The sequence below is a fragment of the Phalaenopsis equestris genome, unplaced genomic scaffold, assembly GCF_001263595.1.
Source record: "Phalaenopsis equestris unplaced genomic scaffold, ASM126359v1 Scaffold000002, whole genome shotgun sequence".
In the NCBI taxonomy this organism is placed as follows: domain Eukaryota; kingdom Viridiplantae; phylum Streptophyta; class Magnoliopsida; order Asparagales; family Orchidaceae; genus Phalaenopsis; species Phalaenopsis equestris.
This window is the reverse complement of record NW_018164444.1, coordinates 4,915,469-4,937,927: the sequence shown is the minus strand read 5'-3', so window position 1 is coordinate 4,937,927 and position 22,459 is coordinate 4,915,469. Positions and strand designations below refer to the sequence as shown.

At 32.1% G+C, this 22,459-nt stretch overlaps 1 protein-coding gene across 2 annotated transcripts in view; it reads right to left on the bottom strand.

The window, feature by feature from the left end:
* The window catches only part of LOC110021932 (methionine aminopeptidase 1A), a 66,400-nt gene extending 43,992 nt beyond the window's left edge, over positions 1–22,408 (bottom strand). The window contains exons 1-7 of one of the 2 annotated variants that reach the window (XM_020720662.1): positions 22,250–22,408; positions 21,780–21,865; positions 18,931–18,981; positions 17,113–17,280; positions 14,650–14,725; positions 7,729–7,776; positions 7,589–7,633 (exon numbers count right to left, since the gene is read on the bottom strand). In XM_020720662.1, the coding sequence (XP_020576321.1) occupies positions 7,589–7,633; positions 7,729–7,776; positions 14,650–14,725; positions 17,113–17,280; positions 18,931–18,981; positions 21,780–21,856 (465 nt within the window). In that variant the 5' untranslated portion in view covers positions 21,857–21,865; positions 22,250–22,408. The remainder of the gene's footprint in view (positions 1–7,588; positions 7,634–7,728; positions 7,777–14,649; positions 14,726–17,112; positions 17,281–18,930; positions 18,982–21,779; positions 21,866–22,249) is intronic. The other variant, XM_020720669.1, reaches the window with a different exon arrangement.
* Between the last annotated feature and the right edge of the window lie 51 nt (positions 22,409–22,459).

Sequence of the window (22,459 nt, the reverse complement as noted above, 5' to 3'; positions counted from 1 at the left end):
TTTTAGGATTCCGAGGTTACCGTATGGTATGGGGTAAATCCTTCTGTCTTTTAGGCTATTTGCACAGTCCGATGTTGTGCAAACATAAGTCCTAAATCTTAAATAATTTGCAGGATTGAAACATCAAATAATTATCTCTTCAAAGACATAAAGCCAAACAATAGGATAGTTGGGAGTTCACCGGAGTTTCCCCCGGATCTGTGATATCCCCTACTTTTCTTTATTTGAATTCCTAAAATAATTGTTCCTATTTTGAGTCATTCCCATTTGATTTTCCCATGTCCAATCGTGAAAACCTAAACTTTGAAATCTTGAAAGCAAAACCACCTGATCTTAATCGAGAGTTATCTTTAGTGATTTCGATCATTTAAGATGTAATTAACTATAGGGGCTTGCCTTTATAGGGAACCAGGAACCCAGATAAAATAAACCCTATCTAATTTTTATGTTAGATAGGGGAACTTGTTGGCATTTTTATAAAAATATTTCGCAGACCAAACGGATGTCACAAATTGTTTAGTCTAGATGATTAAATCCCTATTACAAGTGATAAATTTATTCTTCGGGATAAATGTATTGCTTGTAGTATTGTATTAAATCATCTAAACTATTTAAAAATGTGAGACTCGTTTGGTCTCATTTATTTTAAAAATTAAAATGTTACTTCTTTAAAAAAGTTATATTTATATTTAAATTATTTTCAAAATCACAAAATCATCACCATTTCAAACTACGAAAGTGAAGTTGAACAATAAAACGGCCGACAAATTCTACAAGAAACTTAGATCGAGCAACAAAAGGATCTTCTTCAGCAATCTCTCACTCTTTAGTCTAAAAACACACAGGATTTCGAGGTAGCTGGCACAACACGACGTAAATCCTCACACCAACTTTAGGCTCCTGTACAACCATGTTGTGCAGCATAAGTCCTAACTCGTCTTAGATTCTGAAGTTGTCGTGTGATACGACGTAAACTCTCATATCTCTGCAGGCTATTTGCATAATCAAATATTATGCAAATGTAAGTCCCAAATAATAAAATTAGAAGAATTAAACATCTACATAACATCGTCTCCAAAACTCAACCACACATTAAGATAGTTTGGGAAGTCACTGAAGTTTTCCCTCAAGATCAGTGACATCCCTTACCTTTTTCCTTTCTTTGTATTCCTGAAAATAATTATTCCTATTTGAGTCACTCCCACTTGTTTTTCCACGTCCTACCGTGAAAACTTAAACTTTGAAAACTTGAAGATTTGACTTAAACTTTGAAAACTTGAAGACTAGTACCTCTGATCATTATCGAGAGTTTTCTCAAGTGACCCCAGTCATTTGGGATGTAATTAACTATATGATTTTGACTCTATCGAAAACTTGGAACTCAAGTAAAATAAATCCTATTTAATTTTTATATTATATAGGAAAACTTGTCGGTCACACATAAAAAGTTCGTAGACCAAATATATGTCACAAATCTCTTAGTTTGCAGGATTAGGCCTTTCGCCGAGGTATACACTTATCTTTCGGGAGGGTGTAGTATTCACGGTATTGAACACGATTATGCAAATTATTAGACTAATGAGATTCATTTGGTCTCATTTTTAAAAAAATAAAATACTACTTTCATAATTTAAACTATAGACCTTATATTCAAATTATATATCTCTTATATTAAATTAAATTTCAAATATGATTTTCAATTTTCAAAATCGAAAAGTTGACCGACAGTTGGTTTCTATAACTCCTCCCGATTTTATATTTTTGCAAACTAGCACACCCCAATCGTAGCAATGTCTCTTTTCTTCATAATTGCGCAGCATATAGAGCCTCTAGAAAACAAGTATGATAAGGTTGCTAGCAGCTCCCGAACATGGATGTTCTGCTTTATTCTCTCTTTATCTTTTATGATATCGGTACTTTTAAATTTGGCCTTGCTTTGATCTTGCTTTATCCATTGGTTTCTGCTAATGTTATTTTTACTAAATTCTCAAGAAGGATTTGTTAGTTTAGTTCCTTCTTAATAATTTCAAGTGGAAACCTAGTTTTTCAATTTTCTTTCCTTTTTTCTCTTTGAAGGGTGAGGATGTAAAATAATAATGAAAGTGAGCCAATCCCTATGTAATATTTTTCCAAAAATCTTTTAAGATATATTTTATTAGTTTGGGCTTGATTTCATCTTAAAAATGTCATGCAGATAACTTGCCTTTTTTTCCATTTTCTTATTTATTTATATTTGGAGGGTGGGAAGAGTAAAATGTTTAAAAAAAAGAGGACATAGTCCACATGTATTAAAATGTATTAATCTTAATTAAATGAAAGTGAGTCTAGCTACATGTAAGCATCAACATAACATGACATGTTTACATTTTTTTTCTACAAACAATAAGACGGATATTATTGCATCGAGTTATAAAAATTAGCTGTTTATATTTGATAAAATAGCTTCACAGCATTAGTTATTTTTTCTATAAAAAGTTTTCATGACTACAAGCTGCAATATCATAGTTTTAATTCCAATGCCTCTACTCTTGATAGACAAAAGAAAATATCATATATAATTTTGCACATTTCAAAGTTATATAAATTCTAAGTATCACTTGTGAAATTTCTAGTATGAAAATATCAACTGCCAAATAACCAAAGAAATGAAACGAGTCTATTAAGCAAAATATTTCTCGCATAAATTTTGAAAAAAAAAAAGAAATTATCATTCTCCTAACCAAAAGAATAATATTTATCATCCACCTACAAAAGAAAAAAATTTATGCCAGGACTATTCATTCACATCAGCCTCAATCTAACTTGGTGATTTGTAAAATTATTATAAGTTAGCTAAGATACAAGCAAACTCTCGAGTACCATATTTTTCTTGATGGCACATGGTTTTATTTTTTATGTGATCTAAGTGAATTTAGAATTATGTTTGATTTTCTTTGTGCATAATTAAACCACATGTAGTCCTAGATTCAGCAAATGACATGTGAATAAAACTTCATGATCTCAAGAAAAATGAGCAGTTCAAGGGTCTATTAGTACCTCCATCTAAGTGAATTTAGAATTATGTTTGATTTTCTTTGAGCATAATTAAACCACATGTAGTCCTAGATTCAGCAAAATGACATGTGAATAAAACGTCATGATCTCATGAAAAATGAGCCGTTCAAGGGTCTATTAGTACCTCCATCAAAACATATAAAAAATTTGACAAACCACCAAGGAGTGTTATAGCTAATACAAAGAAACACTTCATGTCACAAAAATCTTTTTTATAGAAAGATGATAGCTCTCATCTCTTTTTTAACAGATGAAAACTCTCATTCTTTTGTTTTCAAACAAATAATAACTCATTTTTATTTTCCAATATCTTTTACTAAAAACATCCTGGTTAGAAAACTCACATTCATCATTTCGTGATTTGCCACTTAATGATTTTATGCTTAAAATTGTACGAGTAATAGTGTAATACTTGAAATTTACACAACTTTAAGAAGCATTAAATTGTTTTAAATATTTTCCCGCATCAGTCAAAATTATAGTATAGGAATTAAAAGCGTAATATTACATACTAATGGTGAATTTGTGATGAAAACTGCGTACAAAAGACTAAAAGTGGCATATCACCATGGTACTATTGTACCAAATATAAATAAATGATTTCCACGAGCCAGTGTAGTGATACCACTGCTATTTTTCATAAAAATTAAAGAAGCCAACAAGTAATGCTATGTTAACGCATGTCTAAAATTTAAGACTTCATCTAATTAAAATTAATACAACTTAATATATAGCGACTAGGCACATTTTGAATATTATTATGCCCTCTCCACTATAAAAAAAAAAGTTAATTAATTTAAAAAATGTAAGCTATCCACATGACAATTTTGGGACAAAACCAAGCCAACACCAATGAGATCTTTCTCAAGAAGTTCTAAAAAAAAACAACAACAAAAAAGTTAGCATAAACTAAAAAGCAAAGCAAGATTAGAATGAGCAAAGAAAAATAAATCACCCCAACACTTAAGTCACTTATTTCCCTCGTTTCCCTAAACATAAATAGAGTAAAAAATAGAGAGCTTCCTCAAGAGAGAGTTGCTAATCATCCACCTCATTGCACAAGCATCTTGGAGGCTCCATATACGATGATGGCAATGGAAAGAGACATTGACAAGATTGAAGTTTTTGTTCGTAAACATATTAGAGATGGAAGAGTACAACTATCCCACATAATCATAATGTCAGCTTCTAATCTATATGAAGTAGTTCATTAAGGTATCCATCCTCATTTGTGCTAGCCTCTGTTGTTGATCCAAGCTATCAAGTACGTTGCTCGTGCCATGAAATCATTCCTCCAAGCTTGTTAAAGTTCCCCCAACATAACCACAAAAATGAGATGCGATGAGGCTCAAAGGGTTCTTCCTCCCACACGGGCACGTAAGCACCCACACACGCCCTTTTTCCTACTCTAATTTTTTGCATATAAGCATAGCTTTAAAATACAACAATTGTTCAGCTAAACTAGAGAATTGCGACCTAAATGCAGTCCTCATAAAAGAGATGGGTGGTCAAACCCCACAGCTATTGATTTTACAAATCATATGGATGGCATGCTGATTGATGCTCCCCGTGTCAATAGTATACTTTTGTTAAATGACGAAGTTCAACAATGCTAACTTCAAAAATATTTGAAATTATGATTAAAATAACTTTACTTGATTTACGGACCTAACGGAAGGTTCAGTTAATATTTAGGGAGTGCTTGAGCATTATAATTTCTCCAAAATTTTAACTTGATATCACAAAATTTTTCTACTACACAGGATTTATTTTTAGCTAGCAAAGGTCTTGATGTAAAAATATACGGAGCCAATTGATATATTACTAGAAAATTCATATTATCAGGAATGAATCCTAATGCATTTCGGATAAGATAGCTTTAAAAGTAAAATTCAAGCTCATCCAAACTTTAACTTTAATAAATTTATAATCAAGTTTAACTTCTCAATAATACAAACAAACAACACCAAAAGTGATTCAATTTGAATCTAAATAAGCCCAAAACAAACATTTTAAGAGTATTTGAAAGCTTTGAAGCATCACTTAAAAGGTAAAACAATCTCTGAATTTGACGTGCTAATTGTTAAACTCAAGCTTATCCAAACTATGATTTTAAGAAATTTATAATCAAGTTGAAATTCTCAATAATACAAACCAACAACACCTAAAGTGATTAAATTTGAGTCTAAATAAGCCCAAAATAAACGTTTGAAAAGTAATTGAAAGCGTACTTAACAGGTAAAACAATCTTTGAATTTGACATGCTAATAGTTAAACTGAGCGTCTCGATGAGTTGAATCAAACAAACATAAGATCACTCAATTTTAGAATCATTAAGATTATTAAATGTTGAAAGAATGTTCTATGACCAAAGGAACAACATGAACAAGCTAATAAACTGTTTTGGGATTTTTAGTCAAATTTACCAAAATATTACACTCAAAACTATAAATAGATTACAATTCTTAACATGAGGGAGAAAAGAAAAACTCAGAATTAAATCTAAACTCACGAAAATAGAAAAAAGCCCATAATCACTATAAATCATCCCTGACCACTGCCAACGGATTTTATAATCCAGTTATTATTATCTACATGCTCTCTAACTATTAACATTAAAGTTCTCATCCAATTATCCTGATTGTAACAAAAATAAATAAATAAATATTGTGGGATCTTCTCAAATGGAGGAGAAGTGTGAAACTTTGTGACAACATTTATATAGTGAACTATTTTGATTAGGCTAGGCGCCTAGACATCGTGGTTTTTATCATTTTTTTTATATTTTTTTACAAAAATTTTTTTTTGACTCCTGTCACTTCTATCAGTGTGTATTGTATATTTATTATGAGTTTAGACTTGATTCGCTACAATTGAGAACTATCTAATATGCAGTAAACTAATAACAAATTATACATATTTTAAAAAAAATAACAAATGAAGTTATTAAAATAGAAAAATCAAGCCACACGCTAGTACAAGGGAATGGCTGCCCCCAATACTCGTATTTGCAGTACACATGAAAGAATAGCAGATCTACTTGTATTCGTAAGGCTGAAAAAAGAAAATAAATTTTATTCAGCACAAAGTTCCGAACTACATGATACAAAATAACTACTTATAGTCTCCTCATCCTTATACTAGTGCTTAGCATAGGACAAACTCAATACAAGTTTAAATTTATTTCCAAATTAATAATAGCCAAAATTTAAAATTCTCAAAATTTCTATCCACATTTGAAACAATCATCCAGTTGTTAAAACTGAATACTTCAAACCTCTTAAAAAGAGAACAAAACAAAAACTACTCTCAATTCATAAGATCTGAAAAAGCCATCAAAACTAAAAGACATGATGCCCCTAAAAGATGTGCAGCACGACTTACAAAAAAAATGGATATGTTCCCACACCAACAACTACACCCATCTCTTAATGCCACAACAAATTCAAGCCGTACGCTAGTACAAGGAGATGGCTGCCCCCAATACTCGTATTTGTACTACTCGTGAAAGAATCGCAGATCTAACTTATACTCATAAGGCTGAAAATATTAAATAAATTTTATTCAGCACAAAGTTCAGAACTACGTGATACAAAATAACTAGTTATAGTCTCCTCGTCCTTATTCTAGTACTTAGCATAGGACAAAAATACAAGTTTAAATTTATTTCCAAATTAATTATAGCCAAAACTTAAAATTTCTCATAATTCCTATCCACATTTGAAACAATCATCCAGTTGTTAAAACTGAATAATTCAAAACACTTAAGAAGAGAGCAAAACAACAATCTCAATTCATCAGATCTGAAAAAGCCACCAAAACCAAAAGACCTGATGTCCCTAAGAGACGTGCAGCACGACCTGCAAAAGAATGGATATGTTCCCACACCAATAACTACACCCATCTCTTAATGCCACAAAAAATTCCAACGAATCATCATAGACATCCCAAAACAACCTTACTACAACAACCTCAATTCTTTGCGGGATCTAAACTAAATTGATTCAAAACAAACCATGCCAAATCATAAAAACCAACATGAAAGACATCCCTCTCTTGTCCATCATTGTTAGCATGTTCTTATTACAAAAATAACACATTAAAATAAACTAATTAATGAAAATAAAATAAAATAAAAAACTATGCACAGATTATTATTTCATGTAATGCTTCTATCAAGATTAACAGAATTCTATTAAAAAAGTTGAAACAATGGTCAAGACTTCATAGGCTACGGCTTTAGTTGACCAACTCTTAATTCTAAACTGCTTAATGTTTACCCAACCATTCACTAAATGTTCCTATGGATAATCACATTTAGGAAAAAATTGAAAGCAACTATCCAACAACCTATTTACTCAGTAACATGAACTATAAATTATTAATTAGTTGTTGATTCTATTTTCACTCCGTGGCTACATTAATGTAGCAATATAAATGATAGAATCACACCATACAGACTTATTATTAATACACAAAATGACTTCAAATCCCAAAAACAGAAAGATTAAGAAAACAATGACGACAAACTTACCCGGCATGTTTCTCTCATTCGGTCGATCTGATCTGCCGTCTTTATCTTTAAAATGTACACATGCCAACATAATATAAAATAAAGTTACGCTTCGATTATCACTTAAAGCTTGATATAATTAAAATCTTAGCCATGCTTACTTCTACTCTACTCTGCAAGTCACTGTTTGGTTCGATCTTGGGGACTCCCTGGCAGGACAAAAATTCCATTTCATCTATTTAGTTCCTTTTTTTAAGTAAAGATAAGCAACCAAATCCCCAAATTCACTTTCAAAGAAAAAGAGCACAGAAAAGAAGGGCTTTGAAGGCATTATAGAATCCATATTCGCCATGTATCTGATGAATGGTATGAAGCGGATGTATAAACAAATATATGTTGAGAACAGAATGTAAAATAGTGTAGTTAACAAAGACTGGATTGCTGTGATGAATTTATATAACCACCACCACCACCATGATCAGCGACTTTAAGTTGGAATACAATATATACAAGATTAAAGTCACCGCCGTTCACTTTAGGGTAGAACCTCCCACCGTAAGAAACTCATAACCATTAGTAAATTATGTCATTTCAGCCAGCAATGTAAGTATCATGCAGCATACATCGAGTAAAATATGGTTGCTAAATGAATCTATATAATTAGAAATATCATACCATTGTGGTGCAAAACCAAAAGACCACAATAAACGAATCTGAAAATAATGAAGTTAATGACAATTTTAATGAATAGCAAACTTTACGTAATTAAAATATGTGATACCAACTAGAAATGTATCTACCCAGTACAATGTTGTATTTGCCAAAATAAATAAGCCTATAGAAAACAAGCAGACACTAGCACTTCTCCCTAGTGAACCAACTGTGTACCATAATAGAATAAGCTCAAAAAATTTAAGGGCTAAGTAAAATCCAACTGAGCTTCAGAAAAAGTAATAAAACTCTATTTACTGTACAAAAAAGGAATTGGGTGTGCTTGCAAATTTTTTTAGCGAGAAACTTTGCTAATCTTCAATGTGGCACAAGATATAACAGAAAACTCAAGATATACATTCATTATTAAAATAACCTAGCAGGCAAATAACTGGACAATATATCATCATGTCTTCCCTGTGCGCAATTATCTAGGCCACCCTAAATGAATTTAAGTAGGTACCATCAGAGAAGTATTAAAAATGGATGCTGATTTCAGCAAAGGAAAGATGAATCATCATCATCATCATCATGCATTATGCATGGTTTTAAAAAATAATTGAAGCGAGCACCTCGATGCGCGCCCCAATATGAAGTGCATAAAAAATGTCTAAGACTTCTGCGTTGTTATCCCTAGTGAAACTTAAATATTTTTTTTATCTGAGATGTGCGCCTCAAGGCATTTGAGGCATGCGTTTACAAGCATATGTAGGCTCCAAAAATTTGTTGCCCTATCCCCTCTCGAAAATAACCGACGAGGGAGTTTATTTGATGTTTTGGGTTAAATTTTCAAAAGGCTGAAGAAATTTTAGATAAAACACTACCCAAAGATTTCGCCTTCATTTTGTGAGGACTTTTGATAGGGGGTTTGAGGTTTCCCATAGACGCAAGCTCTTATGATTAATTATCCCTTCTGATAACACGAGAACGCTTTCAATTAAAGCTAGTCGTTGAGGCGTTGATGACTCAACATATAGTAGCAGCAATTTAGGGTTTTGCATTGTGAAATTTGATTGAATTTATACATTATAAAAATTGTTACTTTAAGCTTAAAAGTATAGATGATAACAAACCCGATCAAGATCTCTTGGTATGTCTTCCTGAATTGTCATGAACCCTGATCAACTTAGTCAGAGAAAGTAGTCGACTCAACCTGTCTGAATGATCCTTAGCAGTCAGGAGTTACTTTGTCCATGGGGACCTTGTACACATGGGATGAAGTTTGTCTAAGAAGACTAATTTAAGTCAAACTTAGCTAACAGAAGATTTTGTGTCCTATCAAATATATCTTATCATTCACATTTCAAAGAGCAAAGAGTCATTGGAGAATATACGGGTCATATTTGTGACATTAATTTAATATTGTCATTTGACGACAACTACCCGGTCAGGGTGCTCAGGTCTTAACCAATTTTTCATGGAGTCGGTTGGCCAAGCCACACAAAGGAAAGATACAGGTCACATCCATAACGGCATAGAATAACTTGATAGTAAATTTAGTAGTATATATGATGTGACACTAGCTCTAAGTGAGTTTAGATCAGACATAAATTTATTGCCCTCGACAAACTGATGCAGACGGTGGAAAAATTTTTATTTTTAGCTTTTAGTGATTTTAATTTTTATAATTTTTATTTTTTATAATTTTTTGGATTCTATTATTTTTTTATTAGAATTAAATCTTGCCAACTTTATGTCTTGGTTGAAAAGGCTCGAGTTTCCACGATTAAATCTAAACATTATCAACTCTATTCTACTTACAGCGGATCGAGTTCATAAATTATATGAATTAAATATCAAATAAATTTAAAAGGTAAATTTTGAAAATAAACCCCTCTGATTGAAATCTTATATCAACTCAGTCATCATCGGGAAATTAAATATTTGATTTGAACATTATAGAATTGCCCCACTTTACAGAAGATCATGTTTAAGAATTGTATGATTTGAATATCTTCAAAAGAAATTTATTGAAATTAGATTTTAACAAATAGACCCCTCCGATTGAAATCTTCTAACAACTCGGCCATCATCATCGAGAAATTTGACTTATTTGATTTGAATATTATGAGCTATGCCTTGCTTATAAGGGATCATCGAGAAATTTGCTATAAATAAACTCCTTTGGTTAAAATTTTCCTTCAACTCGCCATTGTTGGAAAATTAATTATTTGATTTGAAAATTATTGACTTTGCCCTGCTCATAGAGAATCAGTTTCAAAAATTTAGATAATTGAATTTCAAATAAATTTTAAAGCTTAGTTTGAGAAATTGATCTATCCGGTTGAAATTTTCTAACAACTCGGTCATAACTGAGAAATTGATTATTTCATTTAATTCTTCTCACCTATACACCGTTTATAAAGGATTGGGTTAAAAATTAAGATAACTTCTTGTGAATATACAGATAAAACACCCCTTATTTCTTATATAAAATTAATATTCAATTATTAGTAACTCCTATCAACTTCAATCCCTATATGAAGAAAAATATGACTGACTAAGCATTACTCATCCTTATCAACTCTAGTCCTTTGAAAGAGGATCAAATTGGGCTAGTGGGACTTACAACCGAGCTCTATAAAAAAGACGGCTCAACTTGAGAGCGTAAATTTTTGAATTTTAAAATACGTTTGAAATCTTCAATGTTCAGAGTAATTGGATATTTTTAGATTACTTAAAGACTTCTCGGAATTTAAAAAAAAATGAGTATTTTAAGAGTTTGGCATTTTTTTTTCAAAATAAGAAATTTAATATCCAATTCAAATTAAGTGCGCAAAGTATTCTTAGACTATACGATCAAGCATTCAACATGTGAGCAAAGCACATGCATTTTAATAGTTTAGGCATGTGCATGCATTTTGAGGTGGATGTGCAATAATCAATGTTTTTCCTTGAATTTCAAGATAACATCTTTAAGTCAAAATGTCTTCAAAAATCATGTTGTCACATTTTCATCTGAATTTCAGGCATTTCTGCAAATAATTTATCACTAAATTCCACACAAATATTTCATTTAAGCTTAAATATCGTCTTTAGTCCGCTTATATTGAGGGTTGCAGATCGAATGGTGATTTGTGCACATATACATTATTATTATACATTCAAAATATGACATTTATTTTGTATTCAATTCATACTTTGTTGAGTTTTAAGCTTCAATAAAGTTTATGAACGAGGAACTTGCTTCTTTAAATTTTATCTGCATTCAATTTTATGCCTTTTCAGCTCGAACCAATATTTTGAATATTCATTAAATGATTTTGCTTGTGCTCATGAGCGGGTGATGCAATTCATTGCAGGTTCTACTTATGTTTATTCTCGAGTGACTGAGTTTATTAAAAGTTTTCTTCGTGCCTATAGATGAATTATCGAGTCCCCTGTAAATCTTGCTTAATGTTTAAATTTTGCTTTTAAATTTTCATTGGAATTCTTTATTATTTTGATTTGCAATTCATATTTTAATCAATACGAGTTCTTTTAAGTTTTGATTAATATGACCTTTTTTTTATTTTTTTAAGTTCAACTTTCAGTCAAAATTTCGAAAAACACTTGGACATGCCAGAGATCCTGACTCCCACTTGATTTTGAATGTCTTCGACATATTCATATGCCTAACACCTATCTTCCATCAACAGGAATCGCTTTGGTTACGCAAGAGGCATGCATAGGCCTATACTTATTTGAATAAAGCATAATATTGTTTTCCCGTCGGGACTGAATAATCCGAAAAGGTAATTATAGAATTGGCCTTCAGGTACCATCATGAATAACCAAATAGAGTTTCCATGTTAAGGTGAAACACCCGAATGGATACTTAATACAGAACTTCTGGGACGAGGTGCAACATCCCGAACGGGTACTTAAGTTTGCCTATTTTATACCTTACTAAGACGAAGAATTGATAAAATCTTAGCGGGATGAGTGGAGAGGGTGGCCATTGGAGTTCGGGTCGCCTAGAGAAAGCCAAAAGTGAAGGTGAAACTGGGTTTTCCTACTAGGAGACAATTAAGCTAATTTCTCATGTAGCAGATGGAGAACTGAATAGCTTAGCGAAAGCTCATCTGCACAAAAGAGATTCTGGGTGGAGAGTATGGCGTTAAGACGAGAGAAGGTAGAGCTTTGGTATGAAATGGGGACAAGAAATGGAAGGTGAAGTCTCGGTCTGTGCAAACCGAGAACGATGATGAGAAGAGGAGTCATAAGGACCAATGACGATTCTATCTAAATGGTGGAGGAGGAGGAAGAGGAGAGGTGATGGATGTTAAAAATAAAGCTTATCTTATGATGCACCAAGATTGAAGATTAAGAAGAGCATTTTCCAAAGTCGTCAACGAGAGGTGTTGTGTGAGGAATCGAAGTGAATTTTCAGCAGATGAGAGCGTAGACGAAGGTTATATGGCTGTAGCAAAAACCCGGGAGAAAAGGAGATGAACATCATTTGGGATGACCTGCTACAATGTGAGGGATCCAAAATAATAATCCAGTATGATGCAATCGCAAACAAAGGGGGATTTGTGGGTTTGCAATGATGTGGAATAGAAGAGGATGCTAGACGAGCAAGGCAGCAGCAGCAAGTGAGGAGTGAGCCTCAAGCGGATTGCAAGAGAGGGAAGAGAAAGCGATATGTGACCTAAGTACGTTGCTAGCCTAAGCTTTTATCGAGTGCGGAACAGATGGGTATGTGTGGAGCAATGGGATCTGGAGCGTGGGGAGTGGATCGCTTGTGTTTGGGAGGGTCATTTGGTGATGTCGGTTGTTAGAGACAAGAATGGAAGAGAAAAAGTTATGAGTTTGGTTGACAGGAGGAAATGAAGGGAGATGGCTCCTCGGCGTGGGTGTGGGTTTCGTCAAAATGAGGATGGGATGCATTTCACGTGAGAACAGGAGGCGGTGGAGTAGAATCTCATGTTTTTTATTGTAGAAGTGTGGTTAGCACTTAGCAGACCAAACGGCCATAGTGGAGTCATTGGCGAGAGGTGTAGTGCGAGAGGAATCGAAGGGGGTTTTCATCAATTGATGGTGTGGGAATGAGTTTATGCGTGGGTTTCAAATTGGATCCAAACTAGAGGAATGGAGTTGGGAATTTTTTTCTTTTATTATTATTATTTTTATTTGGCAATAAAAGGATGAGGACGCGTAGACATGTTAGGAGTTGGAATTTTACACATGCAATAGTATGTGGTAAAATTTGAGGGAAGTGGGATGTTTTTTTTTTCTTTTAATTATATAAATATAATATAGTTTAGTGGGTATATATTAATAAGAAAATTATTTAATTATACATATATAATTAATTGATCATATATATGTATAGCTATATTTTTTTCTTTCTTCTATATATATATATATATATATATGCCTCACAAATGTTATTCATTCCTACATCTCAGAAACATATCGTCATCCGCTTGCATATGTAGATTTAGTGTGTTGTATTGCAGGGAATTTGCCAATTATCTTCGTAATTTTGACAAAAATTATCTTGCAAGCAGGAATTATTTGGAGGATCTCGAAGACGATGGAAGTAATTTAGACTTGATGTTTGCATTGTCGAATTCATTATTCATCGATACTTTTGGTTGACCCTTCATAGATATTTGGCAACATATTTGATCATGTCAAGCTATGTAGATTATACAGAGTTCAACAACATATGGTTTCACTATTGTCAGATTATCTGCCAAATGTTGCTCAAGCATGATTTCAATCATGTTTGAATCTTCTTCGAATCATAGTCAAATATGGTTTGAACATGGCTCAAATAAATGTTTGAATATAGTTCCCACTTTCACTTTAGCTTAATATTTAAAATTATAATTTGCTTTCTTTTTCTTAGTATGTGGTTTTGTAATTATAATGACAAAAAAAATTAAATCTGTCAAAAAGCAATTAAGAATGCCAAAAATCAAACGCATATAATAAATTATACAAGGCATATAAGAGACAAGAAAATACAGGTGTGTGTTATTTCAGATGATGCTGATCTAATAAATAATACAAAGTAGTTCAGTATGAAAAAACCTACGATTTCCATAATCCTCTCTGCATTAACAATTTTGAAAGCAGATTGGAGAGGATCAAGTTAATACAAAAGACAGCCTGAAGTAATAATGAAGGAGTGATTAATTTTATCGAAACAAATGCATGCAACCATGCAGAAGATGACTAAATCATCCATATGATTAAGATCTATTGAGACACGGGAAAAAAAACAAATAAAAATAGACATCAACTGAACTCTGACAAAGCATTGAAGACACTTCAAGTCAAAGAAAACAAAAATTATATTTTTTTGATAAGTAATTAAACTTTAGTAGTGTGGTATAGGGCAGTAGAACCTATATGTTCAAAAGGTTGAGTCAGCTCACATCTATGGCCCAATCAGGTTTCTCAATCGACCCAGGAACTGCTCGAAATTTTGATATTGGATATGGTCTTAGTGTGCTGCAAGAACATAACAATGCATTTTCATTATATAATTCATACAAAAATTATTAGAACTCTTGAGAAAAAATTAGAAAACGAGGCAGTGAAATGAAAAGTAAATTCAATACTATAAATTTGCCAGACAATTATCATTCAGTTGCCAACAACATCCTCAAAGAATACTGAAAATCATTTATCATTCAGTTGCCAACAACATCCTCAAAGAATACTGAAAATCATTTATAAGATTAGTGTCGGATTCCACACTGCCTAAGAAAAAGCTATAGTGCATTCAACAGTGCTATTTTAGACCATTTGAGTATAAGTAAAGGCATGGGGAAAATTAACAGTAAACCAGATAAGCAAGTACTTGAATAAGGTAAAACTGACATTAATGAGAATGGGGAAGAATGTAAGAAAAATGACTAAAGCGTTGCATAGCAAAAGCATTTTTTTAAATTTTTATCAAAAATTTTTAAAAACAGTCGAAGATTTTTTAATTGAAAATTGATATCAGAACTTGATGGTTTTATGAGTTGTATATTTGAAGATATAAAAACTGGATAAATGATGAAATAATTTCTAGAATAACAGTAATGGCAGTAAAATCATAAAGTTATGATATCTCTATTTAACTTCATATATCCCAGGCTTTTTTCTCACCATTCACTCCTGTGAAGACAACGGTGACTCGCCGATACTAGTTCAAAATTGCTCGCTTCTAATCTAACATGTCATCACTTTCTCATGCCCAACGTTGCGCATCCTCACACCGCTGGCCCCAAATCTTCCATCGACATCCATTCCATTCATGTCACCAACGGCACCTCAAGTTCTTTTGCATTATGATGCTTCTTCTTTGAATGCTACCACTCCTAGGGCTTTTCCCCGTGCAGGATCTAAATTTCCTTATGTTCCAATATCATTTGTCAAGGCTGATAGGGGGCCATGCGTCATTGACTTACTACCTAATTCCATCTCCTTTCCCGCTCATTTTCAGCAAGATCTTGCCTCAACTGTTCAAAAATTGCCATCCTTATTTCCAGACAAGCTTGCTACCATTATATTTGATGAGAAGATCTCTGAATTGGCTTCACCATTTTTCTTAGCCCTGGTCGTAAAATTCTTTTGAGGTTATCCTAATTTGGAGATTATTCACATATTCATAGATGACTTGCGATTAATTTTAGGTTATAGTACGGAACTTACTGGCTAATTCACTTCAAACTTAGTAGTCCAATATCTCTGGCTTCACCATTTTTCTTATCCCTGGTCATAAAATTCTTTTGAGGTTATCCTAATTTGGAGATTATTCACATATTCATAGCTGAATTGCGATTAATTTTAGGTTATAGTATGGAACTTACTGGCAAATTCACTTCAAACTTAGTAGTCCAATATCTCCACATGGATTTTGGATCTTGATTTCCCATTTAAAAGTTTGTTTCATCATTAGAGTAACTAATTTCTCGACCAATAGCTTCTTCATGATAAAAGTGATTGCCTTCTTTTCAGGAGAATCTATCACATGCGTTTTCACCACACTTCTTAAACGAAGATTAACTTTCGGTAATGTGAAGGATCCATCAGCTTGGAGCAGAAACTTCAAATTAAAAACCTATCGGCTTCATAAGGAGTAGAACATTAATGCCTCACATACCATCTTGAAAATTAAAATGAGAAGAGAATGCTAAATGAGATATTGTTTGACTAAATTTAATTCTCTCGTTTTGCATTAAAAAAGAGTTATTTATAAGTAGTTAGATAAAAAACTATTAAGAAAATAAATATAAAACTTAAATTTAATTTTGGAGTCAATAATTAATAGCATAGTAGAAGTGAAATATTATTGTCCATGGATTGTTGTATTGAAGCAGATAGAGAACAGTTGTCCACAAATTGTTATGTTGAGGATGAAAAGTTGTTATCCACAAAGTTTTGGATATTGTAGATGGAAAGGTGCTAGCCAAGAATAGTAGGATTATTTCAACAGGACAAACTTAAGAGCCCCATTATGCTACTTGAAAGGATAAATAAATAAACAAAAATTAAGGCAACTAATAAAGATCTAGCTTATAAGAAGAAATATACACACATAAACAAAGTACAACAACAGAATCCGTAACACATTAACAACAATAAATACAAAAAAGTTTAATTTTAACCATCTTGAATCTATCATTTAAAAAAATAAGTGGCATTAAAAAGTACATAATAGATTAACCATCAAAATATCAAGATAGAGCTGATTCCAACAAGATATCAAGGTCCAGTTGATTCTGCCCGTAAACCTTACATATATTTCATATAAGTGAAACTGAAATAACACTCCACCAAATAATAGATGAAAACATTCAATTACTTAAGTGACACAGAACAGTATGAAACATTATGAAAAATTATACCCAGTCCAATCAAAAAGTGGAGGCCGAGCCGTCCGGGCTTGGCCTTTCTTTAGGCAGTATAGCCAACTCTTTTGCAACTCGTCAGAATTAGTAAGAGCCACATCACCTTTTAGTTTCACATGGACTGATTTATGAGAACTCCATGAAGCTTTGAAGCAATCCTGAGAGCTGCACAAAAATGCATTCCTAACTGTCAAAATAAGACATTATTATATCTTATTGATATGAAATAAACCAATAGGCTTAGCCAAACTGATTATACACTACTTGGGAGACCTCAGAAAAAAAAAATTTAGAATAAGAAAGAGGAAAATGCTGCATATGGAATTCAGACCCAAAAAGGACTAAAGCTAGAAGCAACATTCTAATCCTGTTTCCAGCAATCCTCAAGGCACTAACAAAAATAAATAAATAAGAACAAGCAAACTCACGGTTCTTAAGATCACGAAATAGAAAAAAATTTCTAACCGACAAAACAAGTTCACTATCAACAGGAAAAGCATAACCCACAATTTGGATAAATTAACCAAATTTTGGTGATGATTTAAGCTGTCAAAATCTGTTAATCCGGAAAGAATAATCAACTTTCAGATGTTGTTTGAGGAGAATAGCAGCCATTGCGAAAAAAATTTCACTTTATGAGAGTCAAAAAAGAAATTCCCAAGAATACAGTTTTTTTAAAATTTGAGACAAATGCTTGAAACCGCTTGCTCATAATAGTCTACTTGAACAAATAAAATGATAATTTAAAGATTAATCAGGATAGAAAATTAGCATTAATAAATGGAATTAAATATGTAAAATACACTTATTTGGATAAACTCATAATTACTCATTTTTTAAAACCTGGAATAATAATGTATATTAATTAGTAATAGGTTAATGCACTAAATGATTACTTGAGCTAATTAAAAATTAGTTAAACGTAGTGATTAATGATTTTGATAATAAAATATTCTTAATAGTCTAATAACTGATAAGTTAAATAATATAGTTAATTATGTAATCTAAACTTGAGCCAACCTAGAATGAACACATTAGCTCGTGAGCTACTCAATTAAAAAATGTTAATTAATGGATTAAATTATCAGGTAGTGGTTAATGTTTTGGGTGCTAAATACTTTATATAAATTAGGGATTAATTAAGATAAATAGTTACAATTAACTGATGAAACGATATGTTACTCTAACTAGTCTGACATTAATTAATGAATAAATTAATTATGATTAACTATGCCTCAACAAATAACTATGATATTAAAATTGTTTGATTAATAGAGCGAATAATTAGCTGCTTGACAATCAAGGCAAAAATTTGTGAGCTAGTAATGTATTGATTCATTAACAAACTAATTAGTTTAAATAATTTACGAATAATAAATATTTTTTATGTTAAGCTAAAGTTACATGAATTCAGAATAAAGTTCTTTGTGGTTAATTAACTTCTCATATCAGTAACAGCAGCATGTTGTATCAAATAAACATTCGCTTTACAAGATAGCAAAGAATTACATAATATTAAACAACATCAAACAGCACAAACAGAGCCAAATCTTAAATGGCCAGATCAACTTGGAGCAGTTATTTTAAGACGGGTCTTTCTTTAATTAACAAACACATATTCTATAAAAAAACATAAAATAAAGAACACTAGTAAAAAAATTTAGATTTATTGGTCTTCAAATTAATACCATAATCAAGCGCTCAAAGAAATATCCATGGAATTTAGGAAAACAATATTAGGATTTTATATGTATCAATGTATAAATATGATGCATTTTCTGAAAAGATGCCGAGAAGGGAGAGCATACAACGCACCAAAATGCAGCACCTTCTCGAGGTAGCTTTAGTTCGACACATTTGGGACATCTGCACAGAATCAAATACACAATGAAGTAATCAAAGCTAAATCACACGTAACTTCTTGCAGCTTACAATAAAAGGAAGAAAAATATTTCTTCTAAACTGGAAATGTTCATTTTGTCATGGATGGAAGAGGGAAAAGGGGAGATATTTCTGAAACCTAAAATTAATATGGATTAATCATTAAATCATGTTCACCAGTTGCATGCCTCATTTAATCAAATCCTAAATTAGAACCCTATCAACCCAACTGTCACTAATAGCCATTTTTATTCTTCATAACTAGGTCTGGAGCATTTCAAAAATGTATATTACTTGCTCATAACTAGGCTCTTCCATATTTGAACTTGTGCTTTTACTGTCTTCATTACTAGAATCTTAACAATATTTGCCCTAGTTGATGGCAGTGCAACTCAGAGCATTCTAACATTTTTATTTTCGTAATCACTAATAGTCATTTCAAAGTTACCAACAATATTTAAAGTAAGAACTAAAATTTATAGCTCCGATTCTTGCTCGGTGTTGAAAATTCATAACCTTGATGCTCCCACGGATAAGCTAAAGAATTAGATGGTTTGACAGTTAAAACTATTTACCTAGGCTATTTAATTCAAAATTAAAAGCTTTTATGAGAGCTTGAAGAGTTAACAAAATATTAATGTTTCACTTTGGATTGCAAAACCAACTTTTGACATTGCATTGGACAATTTACCTCTCAAGCATGTGGAATAAACCTTAGGAACACTTTCGTTTGTTTGGTTTAAATATCAATGCATCCGTATTATGAGGTTATTAGTTTCAAATTGAAACCATAGAGTCAATATCTTCCCTTGGAATACTAGATGCTAATGGGCAATGACCTCACTTCCCTTTCTTTTTATGTTTGTTTGATTTGTAGAGTTGTTAGAAAGTGAATGTAGCAGGCCATTCAAATAGTACTTATGGCTAATAACCATGGGATTATCATTTTAGATCATCAAAAATAAACTTATTTTGATAATCTTGAAGCTGTCTCCCAGGTGTTTAGGCTCAAAACTATTTAAATAAAAGGATATTTTTGAAGATGCTACTTTTAAACAATAAAGCAATGTAAAATTAAAATACAGTTTTGTTCAAAACTTGAATATACTAGCATGTGTAACATATCAAACAAAAATTTTCAAAGATATGCAGTAAAACGCACAATATACTTCTTAAAATTGTAAGAAATGTCATTCAAGAAATTATAGTTTTCATAGGAAAGCTGTGTATAAATGTAAATTGCAAGTATTATATAATTACATTTCCCAAGATAATAAGAAAACATCACAACTTATTGTTGCTTGTTATAAAAATTTTAGCTACTAACATGATAAATTCTATGAAAAATGGCCTAAAAATATAGTTAGGATTCAATGCACTAAATAATGTGAGAAATGTTATGGGGAAAAAAGAAAATATAGACTGGTCATAATAAAGATCAGAGGAAAGGGACTGTTTTACTGGCCTTTGACATGGATGAAGAGGAGATGGTAATAATATTGTATAATAAATTATCAATAAAAAGATGAAGAAGAAATTAATTTGTCGCTCTCAACAACAAAAAATGAACTCTTGTAGTGAAGGGATGTCATAACAAATTAACTTAATTCCTATGCCATTTATTATAGCATTTTAAACCTTTAATCTATCACTAATGACAAAAAAAAAAAATTTAAAGATGCAAGATTGGATTGTGGATTGTGCTAACCGAGACCTGAAATCTCGTGTTGGGCTTGACTTGGGATAGGATTATGGTTGAATGTTAAAATCCTACTCCAGCATCATTCCTCAAATTGGCCTACTTAACCATGGAACCTAATTTGTCAATTTGGAGATTCTTCACTTGGAATGTTCTTTCATCTCATGTCTTCTAAGCAGAGGGTTCATTACAAAAGTATTCACTTTTAAATTGGTTGGATCTGCAATATGTTAGCATCTTCACTTTCTAATGATTTTTTCAATCATCTGTTTCAATACATATGCACAAATTCATGATAGGAAGTTCTTTTATTATTGTCATTATCCATGCTAAGAAATCTCTTTGTAGTTTTTGTTGGGGTTTATTTATTCAAACCACGAATTGCATTTTCAATGGTTCAATATCATTCCTTTTATTGCTATGACTGCATTTGTAGACTTCTGCAGGTGTTTCAGAAGGTAGAATACATATTTGCTCACATTAACAGCCTATAGCAATCCAAAAAGAAAATGGGGATGTCTGGCACATATACTGCAATTTCTTAAAAGCGTGATAAATATCAATAAGAACCATATTAAACCAACCGCGGGAATTTAAACTAAAAAAAAAATCTACTGGTCTTTAAATTCTAGGTCTCTCAAGCAAAAAATAAAAATAAAAAAATTTCCGACTAATGCAAACTACAGAATTACCTCCAAAAGATTAAGATAACTTCATGTCAGCAGTACCAGAAGTAGTTTTATTCATAATAATCTCTAAAAGGGATCTAGACCAACATATGGAGTGAGGATCTAACTTCTGTCCAAATGGCACTTTATAGAAGGAGTAGTGTCATTACATATATTCTCACTTCCAATTTTTCTTTCCTCTCTACTATGACATTTTTCACTATCTTAAGTGCGCCTTTAATGTGGCAAATTAGTGGGTGGATTTACAGCAAAATCACTTCTATTGATATTTATCAAATCAACAAACAACCATAAAGTAATTCAATAAAAATAATAAATTTCTACAAAAAAATAAAATATGATAACCAACACTACTAAAAAAATAGATTTAATGGGCCATCGGTGAATTAACATACTGAAGGTGAGCAGGCTTGCCGCAACGTCCACATGAAATATTTGATTCAGCCAGTGTGCCGGAGTCACCATCCATCATAGCACCAAACTGCATCAACATAGATTTTGCGAGACATGACTCAAAAAGACGAGGCCAAAGATAAGCGTGCTATCGCTGCCTCGCTGCTTTATCAGGCAATTCAAGATTCATATAAGAATCAAAGCAAGACCAAAATATAGCTATCGACGGAGTCCACCTAGAAGATAAAAAATAAAAACAGTATCTCCGTCGTGCCGAATATTTCACATAGTAATTACAATGAGATCTTGCAACAGAACAATATAGTAGCAGCTTTTGCAACAGACCATAGCATATCAGCATTTCAATATGGACTCAGAAATAGATACCAAATCGAGTATAAGAAACTGGAGAAAAAAGAAGATTGTGGGAGATATGTTTTGCATAAATAACGACGAAAAGGGGCAAGCTTGCCTCGATAACCAGGTGAGATCACTTGAATGCGTAGGCGAGGGAACTCCTGCTGTGCAGCTTTATTTGATCTCTGCCCACAAAAGGATCGAAGAGCTAGGGTTCCGAAGATCGTGGTCCGGTAAATATATAGAAACACGAGAAGTTTTGTCAAAAATTATATATTTTATATTCATGTTCTATGTATATATATTATATATAAATATATATATA